The sequence below is a fragment of the Protopterus annectens genome, chromosome 2.part1 (assembly GCF_019279795.1).
Source record: "Protopterus annectens isolate FY-2018-M chromosome 2.part1, PAN1.0, whole genome shotgun sequence".
Lineage (NCBI taxonomy): Eukaryota > Metazoa > Chordata > Ceratodontiformes > Protopteridae > Protopterus > Protopterus annectens.
In genome coordinates, this window is record NC_056729.1 from 272,011,501 (window position 1) to 272,033,933 (window position 22,433).

A 22,433-nucleotide genomic window follows, 5' to 3' on the forward strand; every position below is an offset into this window, starting at 1 on the left:
GCTATGATCAAGGTGACTAATGGTTCATACCGGCACAGACACTGGAGGGCTCAAGTGAGGGGAGAATGGGTTTCAGCAGCCAATAACTTCTCTGAATTGGGGAAGAGAGGTGGCTATGTCCATACGTCGCAACCATCAAGATTTTCAAAGAATATCCAGATTTTTGCCTCATATTTTCATTCTGTTCCTCATAAAATGTGTGGCTTTCTGACAAATCTATCCACCCTACTCTATGCATCTCCCATTCTGACTAATCCCAACAAAACTGAACTAAGCAAAATGGAAGCTTGCTATAACAGAATTACCCGCTTTGCTGCAAATTGCTCATATAGAACTCATCACTGTACTGCTTTGAGACAGCTCCACTGGCTTGAACTGCCCAACCTCCTAACCTACAATCAGCTCTGCCTCTGTCATTCTATCTATTACTTCCCCAATAAGTGTCCTGCCCTCAAAAACCTAGTACATCACCACTCAGCCAAAAGGCCTCTTAGATCATCAAGCAAACTACTACTAAAAGTCACCAACAGCTACAATAGCTTTGGAGATGCACTATATAGTAGTTCGGTGGCTAAAAAATGGAACTCTGTCCCTACTAGCATTCAAAACACATCATCCAAAGCCTCCTTTAAAGATCTCATCAGGCAACATCTCAAGCAAAGTTGGCAGTGCCATGATTGCTCCCCAGGCTAGTGAAAGCGGATAACATATACATACTAAATCTAGAGCAATCGATAATAGTTTTTCAATCTTACTCACAAACACTGGCTAATCTACAATATATGTACTGTACCTGTGTACTATGTATGTATTCTACCTACATTCCAAAGTTCAGCCGTACACCACAAATCTATTACCTTTATTTTTAAAATTAATATTTTTTTGATTGTTCTCTCCACTGTAACTGTTTGTGCCGCATACCACTGTAAAAATATGTCTCTTGTAATTTGTGTGTATACTGATTATGTTTAACTAAATGTGTCTGTAATTTTTCTTTGTGGAGCTTTTCTCCCCGGGCCTCTGCTGAAAAAGGGCCTTTTCGGCTCAGTCAGACACCCCCGGTTAACAAATGTAAAATAAATAAATAAAATGAAGCTCCTAAATAATGCCATACATTTGAGTTTCAGACTTCATATCCTTTAGAAAATGCATGCTAACAAATCATGTTATTCTAAAAACTTTCTATTTTTTTTAAGAGCAATATTTAAATCTATCCCCATTTCTGGAGCTTTAACACTTTTTTAGACTTCATCTAGATTTCTTGTGCTGAGAGTTTGAGAAGTATGGCTATGTCTACCATATTATCCATACTTACCAGTGGGTGGGTGTTTACTCACAGACGAGGATGGACATGTTTAACACCGCTACAACACTGACTGTACTACTGAATCAGAGAGGCACACATACCTCTCTCCCAGACCAGACAACCACTGAAGAGTATATTCCAAGACACTAACTAGGAGGGTTTATGACAGGGAAAGTACCTCTATGGCACCCGCATCTATCCCATTTCCTCACACTCAACTGTTACCTTCCAAAGGAGACCGCTTATAAAGGCTCTCTGAATGGGAAAAAATTTGATTATATGGCTCTTGTCTCAAGAATAAGTAGTAATATAGTAAGGGGAGCTAGTGGGCAAGCCCCATGGCAAAGGAGGACTGTAGTGGAACAGATCAGGAGAGAAGGGGCACGGGTAGGCCCACAATAAGATAGGAGCAGTCACAGGACTTCAACACTACAGTAAGAATTAGTTTTAGCATGTCTTAGTTTAAGAATGGTCAGGTAAAGAATGCAGCTACTATAAAAGGTTTATCAGTGAGACCAAAATATTCCACAAAATGTGCCTGAAATTAAAACAGCCATGACTGAGGATATCAAGCCAAAGCAAGAAGTGTGACTGTGGGTGGGTGTGAGGAGGACTGTGAAAGGAATTTGAGCTTTAGGAAAAGCAACTATGTGGCAACAAACCCTTCAGTTTAAAGTATGCAGACAATCATATTGGACATCTGTTTAACCATAGGATAACGTGCACTTATCTGAAAGCCTCAATTTTTCTATGCATCTTTTCTGCAAAACTGGGATCCCTTATATGTTCATTGAGAAATTCTCCTATCCTTTACAGTATGCCCAAAATATTCTTACCTGAAACTTGAGAAAAACACCAACTAAATACAAATAAAAATGCCACCAGATAAGCCCATGGTAACTTTATCTCTTATTCCTCAACACTTTTAAATATCTAGTAAGGTTTGTGGTGTTTTCTACATATATACCAATGTCAGTCCACTGAAGGCAGTGACTTGGGTCTCACATTTATATCATTAGAAAAGACCTCACAAAAGGTCTTATGGTGCAACAAAAAGACTGACATACATACAACAGTGGTGGGCCAAGCCTGAGTGGTAGTTATAAAGAACTAATTTCTCACTCAGAACCCAAGGTCTACTTAGGCTCACTCATCTTTTCAAACCCTAGATCCTGTAGTCCTGAGAGGAAATGATGCATTTTACGCTCATTTATCTATGAAACCCCACTGACTTGAGCAGATGCCATTTTTTTTGCAAGAACGTTGCCCCCCAAACCCTCGTGGCAGCTTTGATCCTACATCCTCTACCTCTAAAAAAACCAATTTGATTGAATTGGCTCCTGCATTATAAACAGTCGCTTCACAACTGTAGGCATTCACAGTTGCAGGCTTTATACACACGTTAGGCAGAAGAAGGAATCTGCCAGGGGATGCTTAAGCAGCATATCAAACCATTTCATTGGAAGCTTAAATTTTTAGATGAGAGGCGAATCTGGTTTCTTCCAGGCTGCAACAGTACTATACTTCAGGGCATATTCTCAAAAAAGGATGACAACTTATTACCCATTACTTTTAGCAATTACAAATGTCAGCATATCCAGACAGGCAGAAGAGCAAAGCAAAAGGTTATGTCATACAATATTGGAAAAACCTGAGTAATGCTAAAAAGTATTAGCAAAGCCTGACTCGGATACAAGGGGCACTGCAAGTTTTAAACCCTTCTTAGGGAAGGAAAGGAAATCCACCAAGGAGTGGTCTGGGCTCAACAAACATATGAAGGAGCAATAATATGTCATTGCCTTGAACTCAACAATACACTCTAGAAGTGTATTACAGAAGTTATCTTAGGTCAAAAGAAGCCCTCACAGGATCTGGTGTTTTGAGTCAAGCCATGTTCCATATAAGTGCACTACCACAAAGACATGTCCATCAAACAAACAGTGAGTATATATCTATCTCTGCCATCACTGCAGGCCCAAATCACACAGAATCTGAGAGGGTCCTCTCAATGCTATCCAGCAACCCCTGCTTAAGCCAGATGGAAAACAACAAAGCAGACTTCACAGCCCAGACATTAAACAAAGAACTTGCATGGAGACTTAAGGGATACATCCAAGTGAAATGCCTAAGAATGGTCATGCTCAGTATACCCAAATGAGGGGGGTAGGGTTGGGAGGGTGGCCTAATAGTTAAGGTGTTTGTCTTACAAACGCAAAGTGCAGGGTTTGAGTCTCACAAGGGATAATTGGCTAGGCTTAAAATGGTTCATAATAGCAGTTAGCTTAGTACTAACCTATGAACCTATTTACCTATGAACCTATGGAAGGACTGTAGACAAGTCTGACATTTCCCGACGTGACTTTCACTATACACCACGAATGCCTCATTTGCTAGCCAACCACATTAAATTTGATCTGCAAGCAAACTTTACAATCAGATTCAGTTTGCTCACTTCCCTTAATTTGACCCATCCAATGGGCACTGACCCAGAACCACTACAAACACCATTACACCAATGCCTATGCAAACACTCCATAGCCACCATTTTCAAATAGCTGTTGTGTGCATAACATTTTTTTTTTCTTCCTCCAACATGATGTGCTAGTGCAAGTCATGGTTAATGATTTGATGACTGTGAAACATCAGTTATCTCCTGCCTCAATAGCAGATACTAAAGGAAACCCTGAACTGCACTCAGCAAGGGATATTGAAAAGAAAAATCCCAACAGTTATTCCTTTACTGGACCAAAACCACCAAGAGAAAAACAAACAATGCACCTTCCTTATTGTACTAAAAAAACAAATCAGAAAGCCACGGTTCAATAAACTGTAAGTGCAAAGGGAGTTAAAAAGCTTGGTACTTGTGGATATATTTTAATAGCAGACTCAAAAACTGAAATGATGGCAAAGGAAAGAAAAAGCAGAAGATTACTCATAAGATCGGACAATTAAATTAGTCAAAGCATTCATCTGCAGTGCCTCACCAAACTCAGTCAGGAACACTTTTACATGGTGCATCAGTTTATACAAAACTCTGAACAGACTCCTAGAGGAGTTCACAATTCACAATTCCAAAATCAACTTTTTATGGTATACTGCAATTCACAAACTTACATCTTGTAAAAGTCTCTTGAGTTCGAGAATTTCTTTACGATACCTCTTTAACAAGGCTTGGTCATCAAGCACTTCATTAACGTGAGGAGTATTCTTCATATATTTTGCTGTACTTGCAAACTATGAAAACATAAATATTTCATTTTCATAAAAACACTTGATAAAGATGACAACTTTCATACCTAAATTAAATTCATTCTCACACCTTGTATACTTATTTCTGAGGAAAGAAAAAATCGTGAGACAGCTGAACTTCAACTCGGCATAAATTTCTACAGAAAGAAATAAAATGCAAGTTATATATTTAAAGTACCAGTTGATGCTTAAGGAAATTCTCCAACCAAGGGTCCAAGATGAAGTACTCCTTTCCCTACCAACAGGAATTCCGCAATTATAACATCCCACACAAGGGGATGCCAATAAACCTGGCAGATAGCCAATGAGCACAATATGAAGTTTGCAAGGTGTCATGATAGAACATAGACCTAACTTAAAAAGTGATAAAATGTATGCATGCCTGATTGGGAGGGGGTTCAGATGTCTGGTCTTCCAAAAGATTAACTTTAGTGCAGCAGACTAGGCCTATCATCACTGAATTTCAAAGTTCTGCTGCAAGGGTGGGTTCATCACAGGAAAAGAGAGATACATTAAGAACTCTAACAAGTTGTTGCCAAGTCACAAATTTGCCATCTGTAAGGTCTTCATGCAAACACAGAGGTCATGTGCAAACCGGCTACAGCAAAACTCAAGCCCAAGTCAGCCAGGAACATGAGATGCATCATAATAACTTACCTGGGTATCCAAAAAACATACCACCATTTTAGTTAAAGGCAAAGCCTGAGGAGACCTAACAGACTAACGCCGCAAATCATGCCAGGAGACCCTGAGGAATACAGAAGTCTACATAAACAAGAAAAGAAATGGAACACTAATGAGTGGCATCAGCTAAGAATGAGACAGTCAAACTGCATGCCTGTGGACTTCAGAACCTGAAACGTGTCCTACAAGCCACTACATGGTGATGAGAATGAGCCATGGCCTTTCTTTGAACTCTGTAAAGGGGAAACTGAAGTGTAAATGTATTTTATCAAAAAAAAAGTCAAGTAGCAAAATGATCAACCTCAAGGGTAAACATCCTTCTTCCAGAAGACCCTGATGACAAACATTCTTTGAACATTAAACTACAGTAAATGACTAAAGCCCAAAGGTCACAGCACTTGCCAGCTCTTCATTTCCCCATGGATGGCAACGTGCAGCTGTGCACACTTACCATAAATGCAGATGTTGAGTGTATTCATTGTTGCAGTCATCACCTGTGGGTTATTCCCTGCTGTGGTACCTCTCAGCCGGCCTGAATATAAGAGTCCGTGTTTTTATGAGTCGGCTGCTGTCGCTTGTTGACTGACGTCAAGTCGTCAGTGCTATAAAGCAAGGCAGCCGACACTATTACATCAGATTTTCTTGCCCTAACCCATCAGAAGCCCAATGAAATATGGTAAAGTGGTCCTGATGGCTAAAAGACACCATGAGAAGCTTATTACTCCCTAAAGAAAGAAGACATAAGGGAGAAGGAGAGAGGGAAACCAGGACAGCAACAGTGAATACATTCGAACATCTACATTTATGGTAAGTGTACACAACTGTACTATGTTCTTCATATTTCACTGTTGCAGTCATTACCTGTGGGAGGATTCCCAAAGCTGAGGAGGAGTGGAAGGATTAGTAAGAGACCTAGGCATGGGTCAGCATGCCATGCAGAACTGCAGAAGCAAACCCTGTCCTAGCCTTAGAAACTAGAGGTAGGTGGTAATGCTTGGTAAAGGTATGGACAGAAGTCCAGTTGGCAGCTTCCTGGATGTCCCTGGTGGGAACTCCACTAAGGAATGCTGTAGAAAGTACAGTTGTGTACCTACCATAAATGTAGATGCTAGAGTGTATTCACTGTTGCAGTCATTACAACTGGGCTATCCTGCTGGCAGGGTACCCGCAGTCGGCCTGAGTTCCAAAGTCTAGGTCCCGCGTCAGTTGCTGTCGCCTCCTCCCTGACGTCAGTGTGCCAGGGGTATAAAAGATGCAGCAGACGCCATTTTCTTCCGTTTTTCTTGCCCCAGATGTCAGGTGCCCCTAAAATGGTAGACTCGCTAATGCCAATAAGCATGCATAATCAAAAAAACAACTTTTCCTTCATCTATAAGCAAATACACCACATAGGTTGTATAGAATAGAAAAGTACAGATAAGTCCCAGCAAGGAAAAGGGGGATGGTGGGAGGGTAACCTGGACTGCAACAGTGAACACACTCGAACATCTACATTTATGGTAGGTACAAAACTGTACTATGTTCGTGTTTCACTGTTGCAGTCATTACAATTGGGTTGAATCCCAAAGCTATGGTTGGGGGGCTGGTGCTAAATAGGATTAGGAGAGGCTATCAGGCCCTGCAGAACTGCAGTGGCAAAGCCTGCACTGGATTTATAGTAGAGAGGTAAGTGATAGTGCTTTGTAAAAGTATGCACTGAACTCCAAGTTGCAGCTTCTAAGATGTCTTTGGTTGGTACTCCTCTGAGGAAGGCTGCTGAAGTGGCTGCTGCTCTGGTGGAATGTGGCCTAATGCCCTTTGGCACTGATTTGCCATGCTGTGAATAGCAGAAACGAATGCAGTGGTCCATCCACTTTGAAATAGTCTGCTTTGAGATAGGCTTTCCTTGTGATCCTGCAGCATATGCTACAAGAAGTTGTTCAGTTTTCTGAAAGGTTTGGTTCTGTCCAAGTAGAAGCGTAGCTGTTTGTGAATGTCCAAAGAATGCAGAAGTCTCTCACCCTTATTCTGTGGGTTTGGGTAAAAGGTAGGAAAATCAATAGTTTGGTTAAGGGCCACACTGGACACTACCTTAGGCATAAATGTAGGGTTTGTCCTCAGAGAAACCCTGTCAGGATGGAAAATGATAGAAGGTTCCACAGCCATGAGTGCCTGTAACTCTGAGACTCATCTAGTGGAGGTTATTGCTAGGAGCAGAGCTGTTTTCCAGGATAAGAATTTTATGTCAGCTGCAGAGGCTGGCTCAAACGGAGGCAGTGTAAGTTTTTCCAAGACATAGTTGAGGTCCCATGCAGGTATTGGTGCTCTCCTTAGGGGTCTTATGTTGTTGGCCCCTCTGAGGTACTGCCTTAGTAATGGATGAGAAAAAATAGGTGGTTCTGTATTGTAATGAGCTGAAATGGCAGAGGCATGAATTTTAATTGATGAAAAGGAAAGGCCTTTATCCAGCATCTCAGTTAAGTATTGCAAAATCTGAGGAATGTTTGGAACAATCATGTCAATACCTTGTGCCTGGTTCCAAGCATAGAATCTCTTCCATCTTTCTGCATAAGATTTTCTGGTGCTAGGCCTCCTGGCCTCCAAAATAACATCCATGATTGCTTTGGAGAGAGGTGTGTCTTGAATGGCTACATTATCCACCATGCTGCCAGGTTTAAGGTCCTGAGTTGGCTGTGCAGTATCTGACTGTCTTGTTGGGTCAATAAGTGAGGAATTTGAGGTAATGTCCAAGCTGGGCATAGAGACAAGCTCTTTAGGATTGGGTACCAGTGCTCTGGGGCAATCAGTATCATTTTTGGCTTCTCTTGTCTGACCTTGAGGAGTACCTTGGGGAGGAGAGGCAGAGGAGGAAAGGCATATACTGTTAGGTTTTTCCAGCTGAAAGATAGAGCATCCACTTTCCATGCTTGCTTGTGATAAGTCCTTGTTCAGAATCTCTGTAGTTGGCAATTGTGAGGGGAGGCAAATAGGTCTAATGTCCTGGCATCCCCAGCTCCTTGTTATCATGCTGAAGACTTGTGGATCCAATTTCCACTCGTGGGGATCCATTAGGTTTCTGCTTAGTTCGTCTGCCAGAGTATTTATCCTTCCTGGCAGGAATTGTGCTTGCAGATGTACTTGGTAAGTCAATACTGTGTCCCACAAGTTCATGGCTAGTCTGCAGAGGGGGTAGGAATGTGTGCCCCCTTGCTTGTTTATGTACCACATGACTGCAGTATTGTCCATCTTTATCAGTAGTTGTCCTGAAGTAGATCCTTGATGGCTGTCAGGGCATTTTGAACTGCTAGCATCTCTTTTTGATTGATATGTAGATGCATTTGACTTGTGGACCATGTGCCCTGAATAAATCTTCCTGCCATATGTGCCCCCCCAGGCATAATCTAATGCATCTGTGGTCAATGTCTGCCTGGCTGTAGGTAAGGTGAATGGCTGTCCGATGTTGTGGTAACAGGCTTTTGCCCACCATCGAAACTCCTGTTGCAGGCAGGGAATGAGGGTAATTATTGTTTCCAGGCTGTGGCAATGTTGAGTCCAAACACTTTTTAGATACCATTGAAGTTTCCTCATATGCAGTCTTGCATATGGAATTAGCAGAATGCAGGATGCCATGAAGCCCAAAGCCTGCAGAATTTTTCTTGCAGATAACTGGGTCTTTCTTGCCAACATTTTGAAATAAGTAGTCAGTTGTCTGTGTTTGTCTGGCGTGAGATAAGCCATCTGGGCAGTTGTATTTAAGCCTGCACCCAGGAATATTATCTCTCGAGATGGAACGAGCTTTGATTTCTTTTCGATTACTGTGTACCCTAGGTCTGTTAACGTTTTTACAAACGCCAGATGCTGTAGTAGAATGTCCTTGTTCTCTGCTTGAATAAGGCAGTCGTCCAAGTAAGGATATATTTGAATTCCTCTGTCTGCAAAAAGCAATTACTGGTGCCAGGCATTTTGTGAAGACCCTGGGTGCAGTAGATAAGCCAAAGGGCAGTGCAGAGAATTGGTAATGCATTGAGCCAGCTGTAAATCAGAGGCATCTTCTGCTTGATTGTCTGATTAGGACATGCAGGTATGCCTCTTTTAGGTCTAAAGTCACAAGCCAAGCCTTCTTGCCCAGCATGGGCAGAAGCTGCTGCAGAGTTAACATTTTGAATTTTGGAATATCCAGGAATGTGTTCAGGATAGACAGGTCCAGTATTAGTCTCCAGGCATTGTCCTTTCTGGGCACCAAGAATAGTCGAGTAAAATCCTAGTCCCTGCTCTTGCTGGGGGTACCTGCTGAATGGCTCTCCTGTCCATGAGGGATGAAACTTGTTTTTGTGCCTCTCCCCATTGATTGCGTGGCAGGTCTGGCATACCGTTTGGCCTTGGCAGGGTGTGAAAATGGAACCTGTAGCCCTGGGATACGATATTTAAGACCTATTTGTCCTGGGTGAACATGTGACAATTTTGTGCAAAAAGTGCTAGTTTTCCCCCCAAAGGAGCTGCCAGAAGTTAAGTGCTTGGTGCTGGCAGGGGTAAGTCATTGAGACTGTTTCCTGTATAGCTGTGATGTTTCTTCTCCGCTTTTAGAGGTAGAAGCAGCCCATTGTTTAGGCCTGTATGAGCCTTGGGGCTGTAATCTGCCTCTGGGGTGTCTGTATCTGCCTCTTTGTGGCCTGTGACACTGGAAAGGACCAATTCTTTGTAGGCCAGTTCCTGCCAAATCTGGGAGGCTGTACCTGTAAGAAATCCTTGACTGTTTACATAGATTTAGCTTTGTCCTCCATTTTCTTCAACACCTCTTCTGCTTTAACACCAAACAAGGTATCATGTTGTAATGGAGCATCTAATAATTTTGCTTTAACATGATTGGGTAGATTCTCTTCTTTTAACCAAGCATGTCTCCTAATGACAGAACCTGTAGCAGCGGCCCTGCAGGAGGCCTCTAGAGAATCAAAACCCCATTGCAAAGTATGCTTTCCCACTTGTTCCGCTGCATGCAATAAATCCTGCATTTCTTTGTTTTCTGCACATTCTGAATTTGTCAACATTTTCTGTTTAAGCAGTGACATTAGATATTGCTGATATTTAAGCATATGAAACTAAATTTAAAGCTCTTACAGCCAAGGTAGCAAAAGTATAAATCTTTTTCCACCATCGGTCCAGGGCCCTTGAATCCCTATCAGAGAGGATAGGGTTTTTTGCAGTGGAAGCCTTGACCCCTTTGGGACCGAGAGATAGTTTCTGGGTCAGCAGCAGGGTTTTTATAAAGAAATTTATGTGAATCAGGAACCCTGTAGTATCTGTCTGGTTTAACAGGAGCTGGTGGCAAAGAGTCAGGAGACAGTCCGGACTCTGAAAATACATCATGTACAATGTCTAAAACAGGAGGAATAGCAAGGGACCTGTGCTGAGATAATAAAAGGAAGTCTCCGAGCCTTTTCTTGGATTCTGAGTAATCTTGGCTCTCCCAGTGGAAATGCTCCCTCATAGTATGCAGGGTTCCCCCAAAAGAATAATCTTCAGGAGGAGAGGCTGAAGGAATGGATTCTTCAGCATCAGAATCCTCATAGGGAGGAAGAGAAAATTCCTGTTCACAAGAGGAATCAGAGGAAATGGAAACCTGATCTGAAGATGCATATTCTAGATCTTGCCTAGGCCTCTTATCAGGAGGGGGATGGGAACCCCTGATCAAAGTAATTAGGTCTTCGGCCATTTTAAGCATAGTTTTTTTAGGCATGGAGGCCTGTCCAGGAGAATGCTGTACTCGTTTCTTTGTCTTTAGAGCTGGTTTAGTCTTTGCATTTGAAGGTGAAGTTTGTTTTGCATATAACTGTGTAGGCCTGAAAACACCCTCAGAAGCCGATGCCTGCTCAGCGGCTCCGGACCCATCTGAGGGAATAGTTTCAGAGTGTCCAATACCTTGGGTTTTCAGCGGCCTAGTTGGCTCCACGTGGGAGTCGGAAGCGGCCTGTGGCTCTCAGGTAGCGGGCATCAGGGGCTGCGAAAGCGCCTCACTGAGAACCGGCGACAGGCCTAGCGGAAGCCTCGTCATCGGTTTTGGACCTCGGATGCCTGTACTTTTCTTTGCGCTTTTTATAAACTCTGGTAGCCGGTTGCTCTGACGGCATTATATAATTGAATCTTCTGCCAAAATAGTGAAATGCAAAATCGTACAGACGCTTAACAGTGTGTTGGTTAAGTCTAGCACAAAACCGATAACTAGCAACGTCGTGGTCAGGGCCTAGGCAAGGAATACAGTAAGAATGAAAATCCTTATGAGGTATTTGCTTCCCACAAGAAATATAATTAACTTTTTCTGACATCTGTCTGGAGCAAGAAAAAAAGTTTCCCCAAACGGGGTACTTAGCTTTAATGAAGACTTCGGATCTGAAATTGGCATTTGAAAATCTCAGGAGTCGGCCGACCGGCACATGAGAAGTGCTTTTGGGTCGGGCACCACGCAGCAAGAAAGACTGAAGAAAATGGCGTTGGCTGCATCTTTTATACCCCTGGCGCACTGACGTCAGGGAGGAGGCGACAGCAACAGATGCCAGACCTAGACTTTGGAACTCAGGCCGACTGCGGGTAGCCTGCCAGCAGGATAACCCAATTGTAATGACTGCAACAGTGAAACACGATGAACATGTGGAGGCTGCCCTAGTGGAGTGGGTTTGAACAGACTTCGATGGTTTCCCATGTAATCTGTAGCAGAAATGGATATAGTGTGATGTCCATTTGGAAATGGCTTGCTTGGAAATGGGCTTCCCCTCGGCTCCTGGAGCAAAGCTGACAAGTAGTTGGTCTGCTTTCCTGAAGGGTTTAGTACGGTCCAGAAAGTGTTTGAGCTGTTTGTGCACATCTAGTGAGTGCAAAATCCTTTCCCCCTTGTTTTGAGGGTTACGAAAGAAGGTGGATAGATGTATGGCCTGGTAGAGAGTCACATTAGATACCACTTTGGGAATAAAGGAGGGATTAGTCCTCAGGGAGACCCTGACTGCATGGAAAACGATGAAGGGCTCAATGGCCATCAGTGCCTGAAGTTGTGAAACTCTTCTGGCTGAGGTGGTAGCTAGGAGAAAAGCAGTCTTCCAGGAGAGATATCTTAGTTTTGCTGTAGCAGCAGGTTTGAAGGGGGGTAAGGTTAGCTTTTCCAAAACATAATTCAGGACCCAGGCTGGCGTGGGAGGTCTGATATTATTAGCTATTATTAGCTCCTCTGAATAACTGTTTAATCAAAGGATGGGAGAGAACAGGGTATGATCTGTATCAAAATGAGCTGAAATGGCTGAGGTATGGATTTTAATAGAAGAGAAGGAGAGGCCACTATTAAGTAGCTCCAGTAGGTAGTCCAGGATAAGAGGAATGGAAGGTTGTGAGGTACTGCCCCCTCTGGACTGGCTCCAGGAGCAGAATCATTTCCATTTTCCTGCGTAAGATTTTCTGGTGCTGGGCCTTCTGGACTCTGATAATGTACAAGACATGTTTGCTTAACAGGCTTAACAGCCATACTGATGGTTTGAGAGTCTGCAAGTCGTCCCCCCGAGTCAAGAGGTCTGAGATCAGGGGAAGCTGCCTGGGAGGCTGTAATGTCAGGCTGCACAGTAAGGGGCACCAATGTTTTCTGGGTCAGTCTGGAGCAATGAAGATGGCCGTTGGTCTCCCTTATTTTGATAAGTACCTTGGGGATAAGAGGCAGAGGGGGGATGTGTACACAAAGAGGGTGTTACAGGGGAAGGTCAAGGCATCCACCTTCCACTCCAGGTGGTTATGCTCCCTGGTACAGGATTTTTCAGCTGATGGTTGAGATGCGAAGCAAAAAGATCTTCCAGAGTCCTCCATTCCCGAGGGATTTGTAAGAAGATTTTTCTGTGGACCTGCCATTCGTAAGGGTCCAGTAAGTTTCTACTTAAGTGGTCTGCGAGGGTGTTGTTGATCCCTGGTAGGTATTGGGCTATTAGGTGTAATCCCATGGAAGAGGCTGTCAAGCCAGATGATCATGGATACCCTGCACAGAAGATAAGATTGGATCCCTCCTGGTTTGTTGATGTACCACATTACTGTGGTGTTATCTGTTTTGACAAGGAGAACCCCTGGCTTCAGACTGGGTTTGAAGGATGTCGGAGCCTTTTGTACTGCCATCATTTCCTTCTGGTTGATATGCAAGGGAAGGTGCTGGGCATCCCAAAGACCTTGAGTGCACCTGCCTTCTAGGTGTGTGCCCCAAGCAATGTCTGAGGCATCGGTGGTAAATGGTCGCCCTGGTTGGGCGGAGGGTGAAGGAAAGACCCTTGTTCTTGGCACAAGCCCCTGCTCACCAGAGAAACTGAGCCCTGATACTGGGGATCAGAAGGAGAATAGAGGTTGAGAGTGCTGACACCAAAATTTCTTTAGATACCACTGAAGTTTTCTCATGTGAAGCCTAGCCAGAGGAATTAGGAGGACGCAAGATGCCATGTACCCCAAGGCTTGCAGGAACTTCCTCGCAGTGAGGTGACTTCTGGAAGCCAGCTGGGTGAAAGAGGCAGGGAGCTCTGCTTTTCTGGGGATAGGAAGGCCATTTGGGATGTTGTGTCCAGCAGTGCTTCCAAGAAAATGATCTTCCTGGAGGGTTTGCGCTTTGATTTCTACTCGTTGACGGTGTACCTTAGGGAGGTTAGGAGGGTTTTGACAAAGAGGAACGTCCATGAGTAGCTTTTCTTTGCACTCCGCCTGAAGGCAGTCGCCCAGATACGGGTAAAGCTGTATATTTTTCTGTCTGCAAAAGGCTATGGCCAGGGCTAAGCATTTGGTGAATATCCTGGGAGCAGTACATAAGGCAAATGATAGCATAGAGAACTGAACGTGTTGTGAGCCTGCTCTGAAGAAAAGTAATTTCCTGCAGGATTCATTTATGGGGATGTGGAGGGTAGGGATCTTTTAGATCTAGGGTAACTAGCCAGGCATTTTTTGTCAGCAGAGGCAGCAGCTGCTGCAAAGTTAGCATTTTGAATTTGGGAACCACGTGGGAGGTTCAGAATGGATAGATCCAGGATAGGGCGCCAAAGTGCCCTCTTTTCTGGGAATAAGTAATAGTCTGGAATAAAAGCCTTTGCCTGTTTGATCTGAGGGGACAGGATCTACTGCCCCTGGGATACAAAAGTTTGGACATGTTTCAATGGCTCTGCCAACTGATTTGGAGGCAAGTCTGGACACCCTCTTGGAAATTGGGAGTTCAGTGAAAAAGAATTTGCATCCCTGAAAAATTATCTTTAAGGCCCACTGGCCCATTGTTATAGAAAGCCAATTTTCTTTGCAGAAGCAGAGCCTTCCTCCTACTTTTTGCTGAGTGAAAAAGAGGGAAGAGGGGGGACAGGGAGTCATTGATTGTGTTTGCTATAGAGGGATGGCTTAGAACTCACTGCCTTGTGGCGGAAGAGGTCCACTATTTGGTTCTCTGCTGTCCCTGGGATAGGGGCCTGGGTGGTCTGTCCCTGCAGGCCTTACCTTGCCCCTGTTTACTAGGTGCAGGAAAGGACCAGTGTTGAGGGAAAATTACTGCTGAACCTAGGAGGTTGAACCTGAAAAAAATCTTTTACTGTTTGCATAGATTTTGCTTTGTCTTGCATGTTTTTAAGCACCTCTTCTGCTTTTACTCCACACAAGCAGTCCTGAATTCAAGGGCGCAGCAATTAAGACTTGACATAATCAGGGAGAGGTTGTTCCTTCAACCATGCACGTCTTCTAATGACAGATCCTGACACTGCTACCCTGCTTGAGGCTTCTAGGACATAATATCCACACTGTAATGAGTGTTTGGCCACTTGACAAGTAGAGTGCAGTAAATCTGCTAACTCTTTCGAATTGGCACAGTCAGGACAGGTTAAAGTCTTTTGCTTTAATAGTTCCAAAGTGTGTTGCTGATATTTTAACATGTAGAACTGACAGTTGAGTGCTCTTATAGCTAAGGTTGCAGAGGTGCATATTTTTTTACCCCATCTGTCCAGAGCTCTGGAATCCTTGTCAGAAGGAAAAGGATTCTTGGCAAAACTAGCCTTAGCTCCTTTAGGTCCCTATGTAATGAGCTCCGTGTCTGCAGCAAGATTTCTGTACAGGTATTTGTGTGAATCCAGTACTATAATACCTGTCAGGTTTACTGGGAGCAGGTGGGAGGGCGTCAGGAGCTAAGCTGGATTCATGGAAGACATCATCCACATCCTTTAAGATGGGGAGATGGCCAGGCATCTAGGCTGGGGCAGGTCTAGAAACTCTTAGTCTTTTCTTAGACTGAGGAAAGTCCTGGGATTCCCAGTGGGAAATGTTTCCCTGAGGGTGTGAAGGGTTTCCCCAAACAAATGTGTGAAGGGTTTCCCAAAACAAATGATCTTCTGGTGGGGAGGCAGAAGGAATGGATTTCTCTGCATCTGAATCCTCATAAGCAGTCAGAGGTTGTTATTCCTCTTCAAAATCTGAATACTCAGACTCCACAGAATCCTCTTCTGTAATTAGTTCAGGAGAAGGGTCTCTTTTCCTTTTAGAAGTTGTGGCCTGACTACCCCTAATAAGAGAGAAGATCCTCGCCATTTTAAGCATTTGAGCTTGGGGTGGTGGAAGAGGAGAAAGATGGTGGCTACAGATACATTTCCTAAAAGTGACCTGGCCTCTAAGCCTAAGAGTATCCATCGTTCTGACAAACGGTAGTTGGATGAGAAGACATTGTTTTTTTGTCTAGATTCAGTTATGTGAAAAGCCTCCTCAGAAGCTGGTGCCTGCATCGCGGCTCTGGACCAAACAGAGGCAGAGACAATCAAAGACTAGAAAGACAAAAGATTTCTACGGCATACCAGACTCCGAAAGGATCTCGGTAGAGGCCTGCGAAGGTATCGTATCAGGCATCAGGGCCTGCGAAAGCACCTCACTGAATTCCGGAGAACTGAGGACCTGCTTAGCAGTAGAGTAGTCTGAAGGCTTAGTCTTGTGTGGTCTCTATCTTTACTTTTTTCGGAATGTGTATGGATTTGTGGGCTGACGGACGCCATTTCAGAATGTGAAGACGGAAGACAAAAATACCTGGCTACAATAAGAGCTCTACGACGAATACTTCTCACGTTAAAGAGGGCATAGAACCAGTAATGGGAGACATCACGGTCTGGGCCTAAACAAGTGACAGTATGAATGGAAGTCTCTGCATGGGATCAGCTTTCCACAGACGAGACAATTGTTAACTTTTTCAGACATCGGTTAGTGCAAGAAAAAAGGATCCCCAATGGGTTACTTAGCTTTAGACATATTCAGCTGTAATTCAAACTCTGGTAGTGACCGACTGGCACACTTGCGAACTGCTTCTGCTATGGGCTCCACGGTCAAGAAAGACTGGTGTAATGACTTTGGTATTCGGGCTGGTCACGGGCTACCACAGTGGGGACAACCCACAGGCGATGACTGAAACAGTGAAACACGAACAACATCAGGCTCTCTACTTGTAAGAGCCTGCAGTTCTGAAATCCTCCTAGATGAGGTTATTGCAGCTAGAAAAGTAGCAGTCCTGGAGAAAAATTTGAGATCTGACCATGCTAATTTTAGCTTTTTCAACATGAACTTAATGTTCCATTTCGGAGGGACAGATGTGCACAAAGGTGGCCTTAGGTGGAGGCTATCCTTATGGAGAGGTTTGACAAGTGGTCTGGATGACAAGGGGAAGTAAAAGGGAAAGCAGGCTAAGATGTAAGATAAGACAGTAGGAAAGAGTTCAGAGAGAGATTGAAAGACAATGGGTACATGACCCTCAGAGTGCATCCCCCCTTCTTTGCCACAACAGGGGAAACCCTTTCCACTTGAGGTAGGATTCAAAGAAATTCTGCCTACTAGCTCTAGCCTCCCTCAATGTGAATGTTAAGCACATTTCTGAAATACATGTGCCAAAGGGAGAAAGAGTTATAACCTCTCCATTGCTGGGTTTAGGGTAGAAAGTCTGGGATGTGAGAAGGATTCCTCGCACTTCATCCAAAAGATCTACTTTCCGAGGAAACGCTCCCTGGCCCGATAGATCGGATTGGAAAACCAGTACTTGGCCAGAAAGGCAAAAGATGGCACTTCTGTCATCTCCTCCCTTATTTTACACCCCCTGGGGTGCAAGTCAAGGGAAGAAAAAGCATACAACCACAGGTTTCTCCATTTCACAGAGAACTTATCCACTACATAAGCTTTCCTGTGAGATGCTCTTGAGCAGAATTTATTCTGCTGGCTGTTGCTTGAGAAACAATAAACTACAGGATTGCTACACCCAAACTGTCCTTCGGTGACAGAAAAGCTTTCCCATGGAATATCCATTTGTGTGGGTCTGCTGAAGTCCTGTTCAACTGATCTGAAATTATCTATCCCCTGAGGGGGATTTAGGTAGCTGCTAGAGGAAGAGAACTTCAAAAGCCAGTTCAAATACACATTTGTCAGCCTACATATTTAATACAAGTGGGCAATTCTCTTGTCTGATGTATCACATTACTGTGGTATTGTCTTATTCTCAAGGTACCTAGTCTCCAAACTGTACTGAACACCTAAAGGTTAAGATAAACTGGAAGCATTTATTTCATGTTTATGCAAAGCTTGTTCTTCTATACTTTCCAATTTCCCTGTACTCTCTCAGCACTAGGGTGTGGACTCAACAGGCCTGACCTCAGGCATCTGTGATCAAAGCCTTGTACAGAGTGGTCTGTCAGAAGGGCATAACCTCACTGGTCTTGACTAGGTCTCTATTCCTCAGAGCAACTCTTCCATGATACAGGTCAAAGCAAAACCCGGATGTTCTTCATCTCACATTGCTGCAGTCCTGACACTTGGGTAGTCCGCTGTCCCAGTCGGCCCGAATACCAAAGTATAAGGCTGACGTCGGCCAAGGCGCATTAGTCTGACGTCAGGACGTCAGGGTACAAATGCGCATGACCGACGTCATTTCCTCAGTCTTTTTTGCCGCATGGTCCGATGCAGAAGCAGTTTTGCAAGTGCAGGTTGGCGTTCTGAGATTTTCCGAAGTCGGAGTTTCAGACCGAATCCAAGTTGGCTAAGTACCCCGTTGGGAATATTTTGTTTTTCTTGCCTCAGTATTTTACGGATGTCAGAAAAAGTGAATAACTGTATTTCTTGTGGGAAACAGATACCTCATAGGGATTTACCATACCTTGTGTATACCTTGCTTAGGGCCTGAGCACGACGTTGTTGGCTGTCGCTCTTGTGCTAGATTTAACAAACGCACTATAAAGAGAAGATTAGATTGTGCCAGGTTAGTTTTTGGGAAGCGGTGTAATTATAAAATGCCGTCGGATGCTCCGGCCGCTGTCTAAAAAGCGCAAGGACAAAACAGCAAAGCCTAGGCTGGAAGAACCGTCCGTTCCGGACGTCGGTTCTTTAGAGGGCTCGGTGGAGCCAGAGGTTCAGCCAGAAATTTCTTTGGAATCCCAGGGAGAGACTTTATTACTGCAAGATGTGACCTCTCAGGAGGTAGGCCAGGCGGAAGGGGCTTCTCAGGTAGCTGTTCTTCCCTCCCTTCCTAAGGTGGTTAGGCCCTCCCCTGCTGTTTCTAAGGCTTCTCCCAGGGGCAGGCCAGGTTTTGTTTCAGGTGTTACTCCTAGTTCTTCAGGGTCTGTACCTAAGAAGCATATGCTTAAGATGGCAGAAGATTTGATTACTATGATTAGAGGTTCTATGCCCCCTCCTCATAAGAGGCCTAGGGTGGAACCTGAGCTTGGGAGTTTTGAGCAGTGTTCGGATGCTTCTGAGTCTTCGGCTGAAGACTTGCAGGAGTATTCCCCTTACTCTGATTCTGATGTAGATGATTCTACTCCTTCTGCTTCTCCTCCTGAGGATTTTTCATTTTCAGAGACTCTTCATTCCATGAGGGAGCATTTTAAATGGGAAGGTCAGGATTTCTCTGATTCCAGGAAAAGGCTTAGGGAATTTTTGTTTCTACCCCAGCATAGGCCTTTAGCTATACCTCCTGTTCTAGATGTGGTGGAGGATGTTTTGCAGAGGCTTCTCTGAACCCTGATTCTTTGCCTCCTGCTCCAGTTAAACCGGATAGATATTATAGGGTGCCTGAAGCTCATAAGTATCTTTTAAGAGTCCTAGGGCAGACCCGAAACTGTTTCACAGGGGCCTAAAGGTGTTAAGGCTTCTGTTGTTAAAAATCCTGTTCCTCCAGATAAAGAGGCAAGGGCTTTGGATAGATGGGGAAAGAAAGTGTATACTTCTTCCACTTTGGCCATGAGAGCTTTGAATTGCCAGTTTCACATGTTGAAATACCAAAATTATCTCCTTTCACAATTAAAGTCTAAGGTAGATGCTTTGGCGGAAGGTATTGAGTGTAAAGAGTTGCAGGATTTAGTTCATGTTTCTGAACAGGTGGGTAAGCATTCTTTGCAATGTGGTTTTGATGCTGTGCAGGCCTCTTCGAGGGTGGCTGCCACTGGTTCGGTTCTTCGCAGGCACGCCTGGCTGAGGGATCAGAATTTAGCTGAGCATGTGAAGACAAGGATTTTAGATGCTCCTTTACAATCTGATGTGTTGTTTGGTTAGCCTGTGGAAGCAGTTCTAAAGAAAATGGAAGACAAGGCTAAGTCTATGCAGACTGTTAAAGATTTTTGCAGGTTCAGCCTCCAAGTTTAGTACAAATTCGCCTACCAAAGAGTTGACATATCCTGCTCATGATTCCCAGTCTAGGGGTAGGTCTAGGCGTGGTAGGGGCAGAGCTCAAGGTTCTTTTAGGCCTAGAACAGGGAGTTCACCTGCTCAGTCTTCTGGTGAGGGCAGGGGTCAGTCCTTTCGTAAACAGACCCAATGACCTGCCTTTTCAGCTGCCAGAATCTTCTCGTCTGGCAGCACCTTTGGGAGGAAGGTTGGCACTTTTCAAAGAAAACTGGAGTTTAATTACCCAAGACAGATGGGTATTGGATATCATTCACCACGGTTACAGGTTTTATTTCCATACCTTGCCTCCTTTCAAAGGCATGCCAGACATTCCTCCTCAGCAAAGGAAAGAGGCTCACAAGCAAATTTCTCTGTTACTCCAAATAGGGGCCATTCAGCCGGTTCCTGTGCCAGAAAGGGGCCTTGGATTTTATTCTCGCCTGTTCCTAGTACCAAAAAAGGGGAACACGTGGAGACCAATTTTGGATCTGTCTATCCTCAACACTTATCTGGACATTCCCAAGTTCAAAATGTTGACGTTACAACAGCTTTTACCTCTGCTGGGCAAAGATCACTGGATGGTAACTTTGGATCTCAAGGAAGCTTACCTTCATGTTCCTATCAGGCTAATTTGCAGGAAGTATCTGCGTTTTCGAGCTGGACATTCTCATTATCAGTTCTCTGCATTGCCCTTTGGCTTATCTACTGCGCCCAGAGTATTCACAAAAGTTCTGGCTCCAGTAATAGCTTTCTTCAGGCTAAAAGGAATACAAATCTATCCTTATTTGGACTGCCTGATTCTGGCTCAAGAAAGGGACGTACTTCTTCAGCATTTGGAATATGTGATAGCAGTGCTAAGATGCCTAGGGTATTCTGTGAACGAAATAAAGTCCAGTCTAGTACCCTCTCAAGACATGTGCTTTCTGGGTGTGAGACTGAATACAGCAACCCAGATGGCCTTTTTAACCCCGGACAAACAAAAGAATCCTTCTCTTTACTTCCATCAACTATCTCATCAGTCCGGGCTGACTGCAAGGACAGTCCTTCAAGCCTTAGGGTTCATGGCATCTTGTATTCTGGTGCTTCCCAATGCCAAACTGCATATGAGGAAGCTGCAATGGTACCTCAAAAATGTATGGACACAGCACTGCCAAGAGTTGGACACTGTCATTCAAATAATACCTTGCATTCAAAAGGAATTTTTGTGGTGGGCTCAGGAATGTCACCTAAACAAGGGACTCTCTGTGACCCGGCCAGAGGAGAGTCAGATTCTAACGACAGATGCCTCAGACACAGCTTGGGGAGCTCATCTGAATGGTAAGTGGATACAAGACAAGTGGCCTGCCAGACTGCAGCATCTACATATCAACATGAAGGAGATGTTAGCAGTCCAGTTTGCATTACTGGCTTTCAAGGATTTACTTCTTCCAGGGCAGGTGTTGATTCTAACAGACAACACAACTGTCATGTGGTACATCAACAAACAAGGGGGAACACATTCTTATCCTCTATGCAGGCAAGCAATGATTTTGTGGGAGACTGCGTTAAGCTTGCAACTGAATCTTCAAGCAAGGTTTCTGCCAGGAGCACAGAACTCCTTAGCAGATGTGTTAAGCAGGAAAATCATGGATCCCCACGAGTGGAAACTGGATCTTCATGTATTTCAGAAATTGACAGTGTCATGGGGAACTCCAGACATAGATCTGTTCGCTTCTCCACTAAACCACCAGCTGCCAAAGTTTTGCACGAAAAGGTTTCATCACGCAGCCTGGAAAGTGGATGCTCTTTCTTTCAGTTGGAAAAATCTTCATGTGTATGCCTTTCCACCTCTGCCTCTCCTCCCAAAGGTACTCCTAAAGGTCAGACAAGACAAGCCAAGGATGATTTTAATAGCTCCAGATTGGCCTCGGCAGCACTGGTACCCATTGCTGAGGAGTCTGGTAAGGAAGCCTCCATGGCCCTTACCCTTGATTCCACACCTATTGTCTCAGAAGGACGGGCATCTACTCAATGTCAAGCTTCACTCTCTTCATCTAACAGCCTGGCATATTCTGTTTTGAACCATAGCAGGTCTCAGCTTCCTCAACAAGTTTTAAATGTGATTATGGAAGCCAGAAGACCTAGTACAAGGAAAGTGTACGCAGAGAAATGGAAGAGATTTTTATTTTGGAGTGCAGCAAAGGATTTGGATGTTTCTGAGCCAAATTTGAGTGTGGCTCTTCAATATCTTACTGAGTTATTGGACAAGGGTTTGTCTTTCTCTTCCATTAAGATTCATGCTGCAGCAATTTCAGCTCACTATGATTGTGACCCACCATTGTTTTCTCATCCTTTGTTCAGGCAATTTCTTAGAGGGGCAAAGAATATAAGACCCCCACGTAGAGCTCCTACTCCTGCTTGGGACCTCAATTTTGTGTTGGAGAAACTCACTCTACAACCTTTTGAGCCTGCAGCTACTGCTGAATTGAAATATTTGTCATGGAAGACTGCTTTTTTGTTAGCCATTACCTCTGCAAGAAGGGTGTCTGAATTGCAGACCCTTATGGCGGTTGAGCCTTTCCTG

General features: G+C 44.1%; 1 protein-coding gene across 1 annotated transcript in view; it reads right to left on the bottom strand.

Annotated features, from left to right (window-relative positions):
• CENPE (centromere protein E) overlaps window positions 1-22,433 on the bottom strand; it is a 3,008,010-nt gene that overhangs the window by 2,380,938 nt on the left and 604,639 nt on the right. Inside the window, exon 12 of the mRNA XM_044063442.1 lies at window positions 4,421-4,540. Within this exon, the coding sequence (XP_043919377.1) occupies window positions 4,421-4,540 (120 nt within the window). The remainder of the gene's footprint in view (window positions 1-4,420; window positions 4,541-22,433) is intronic.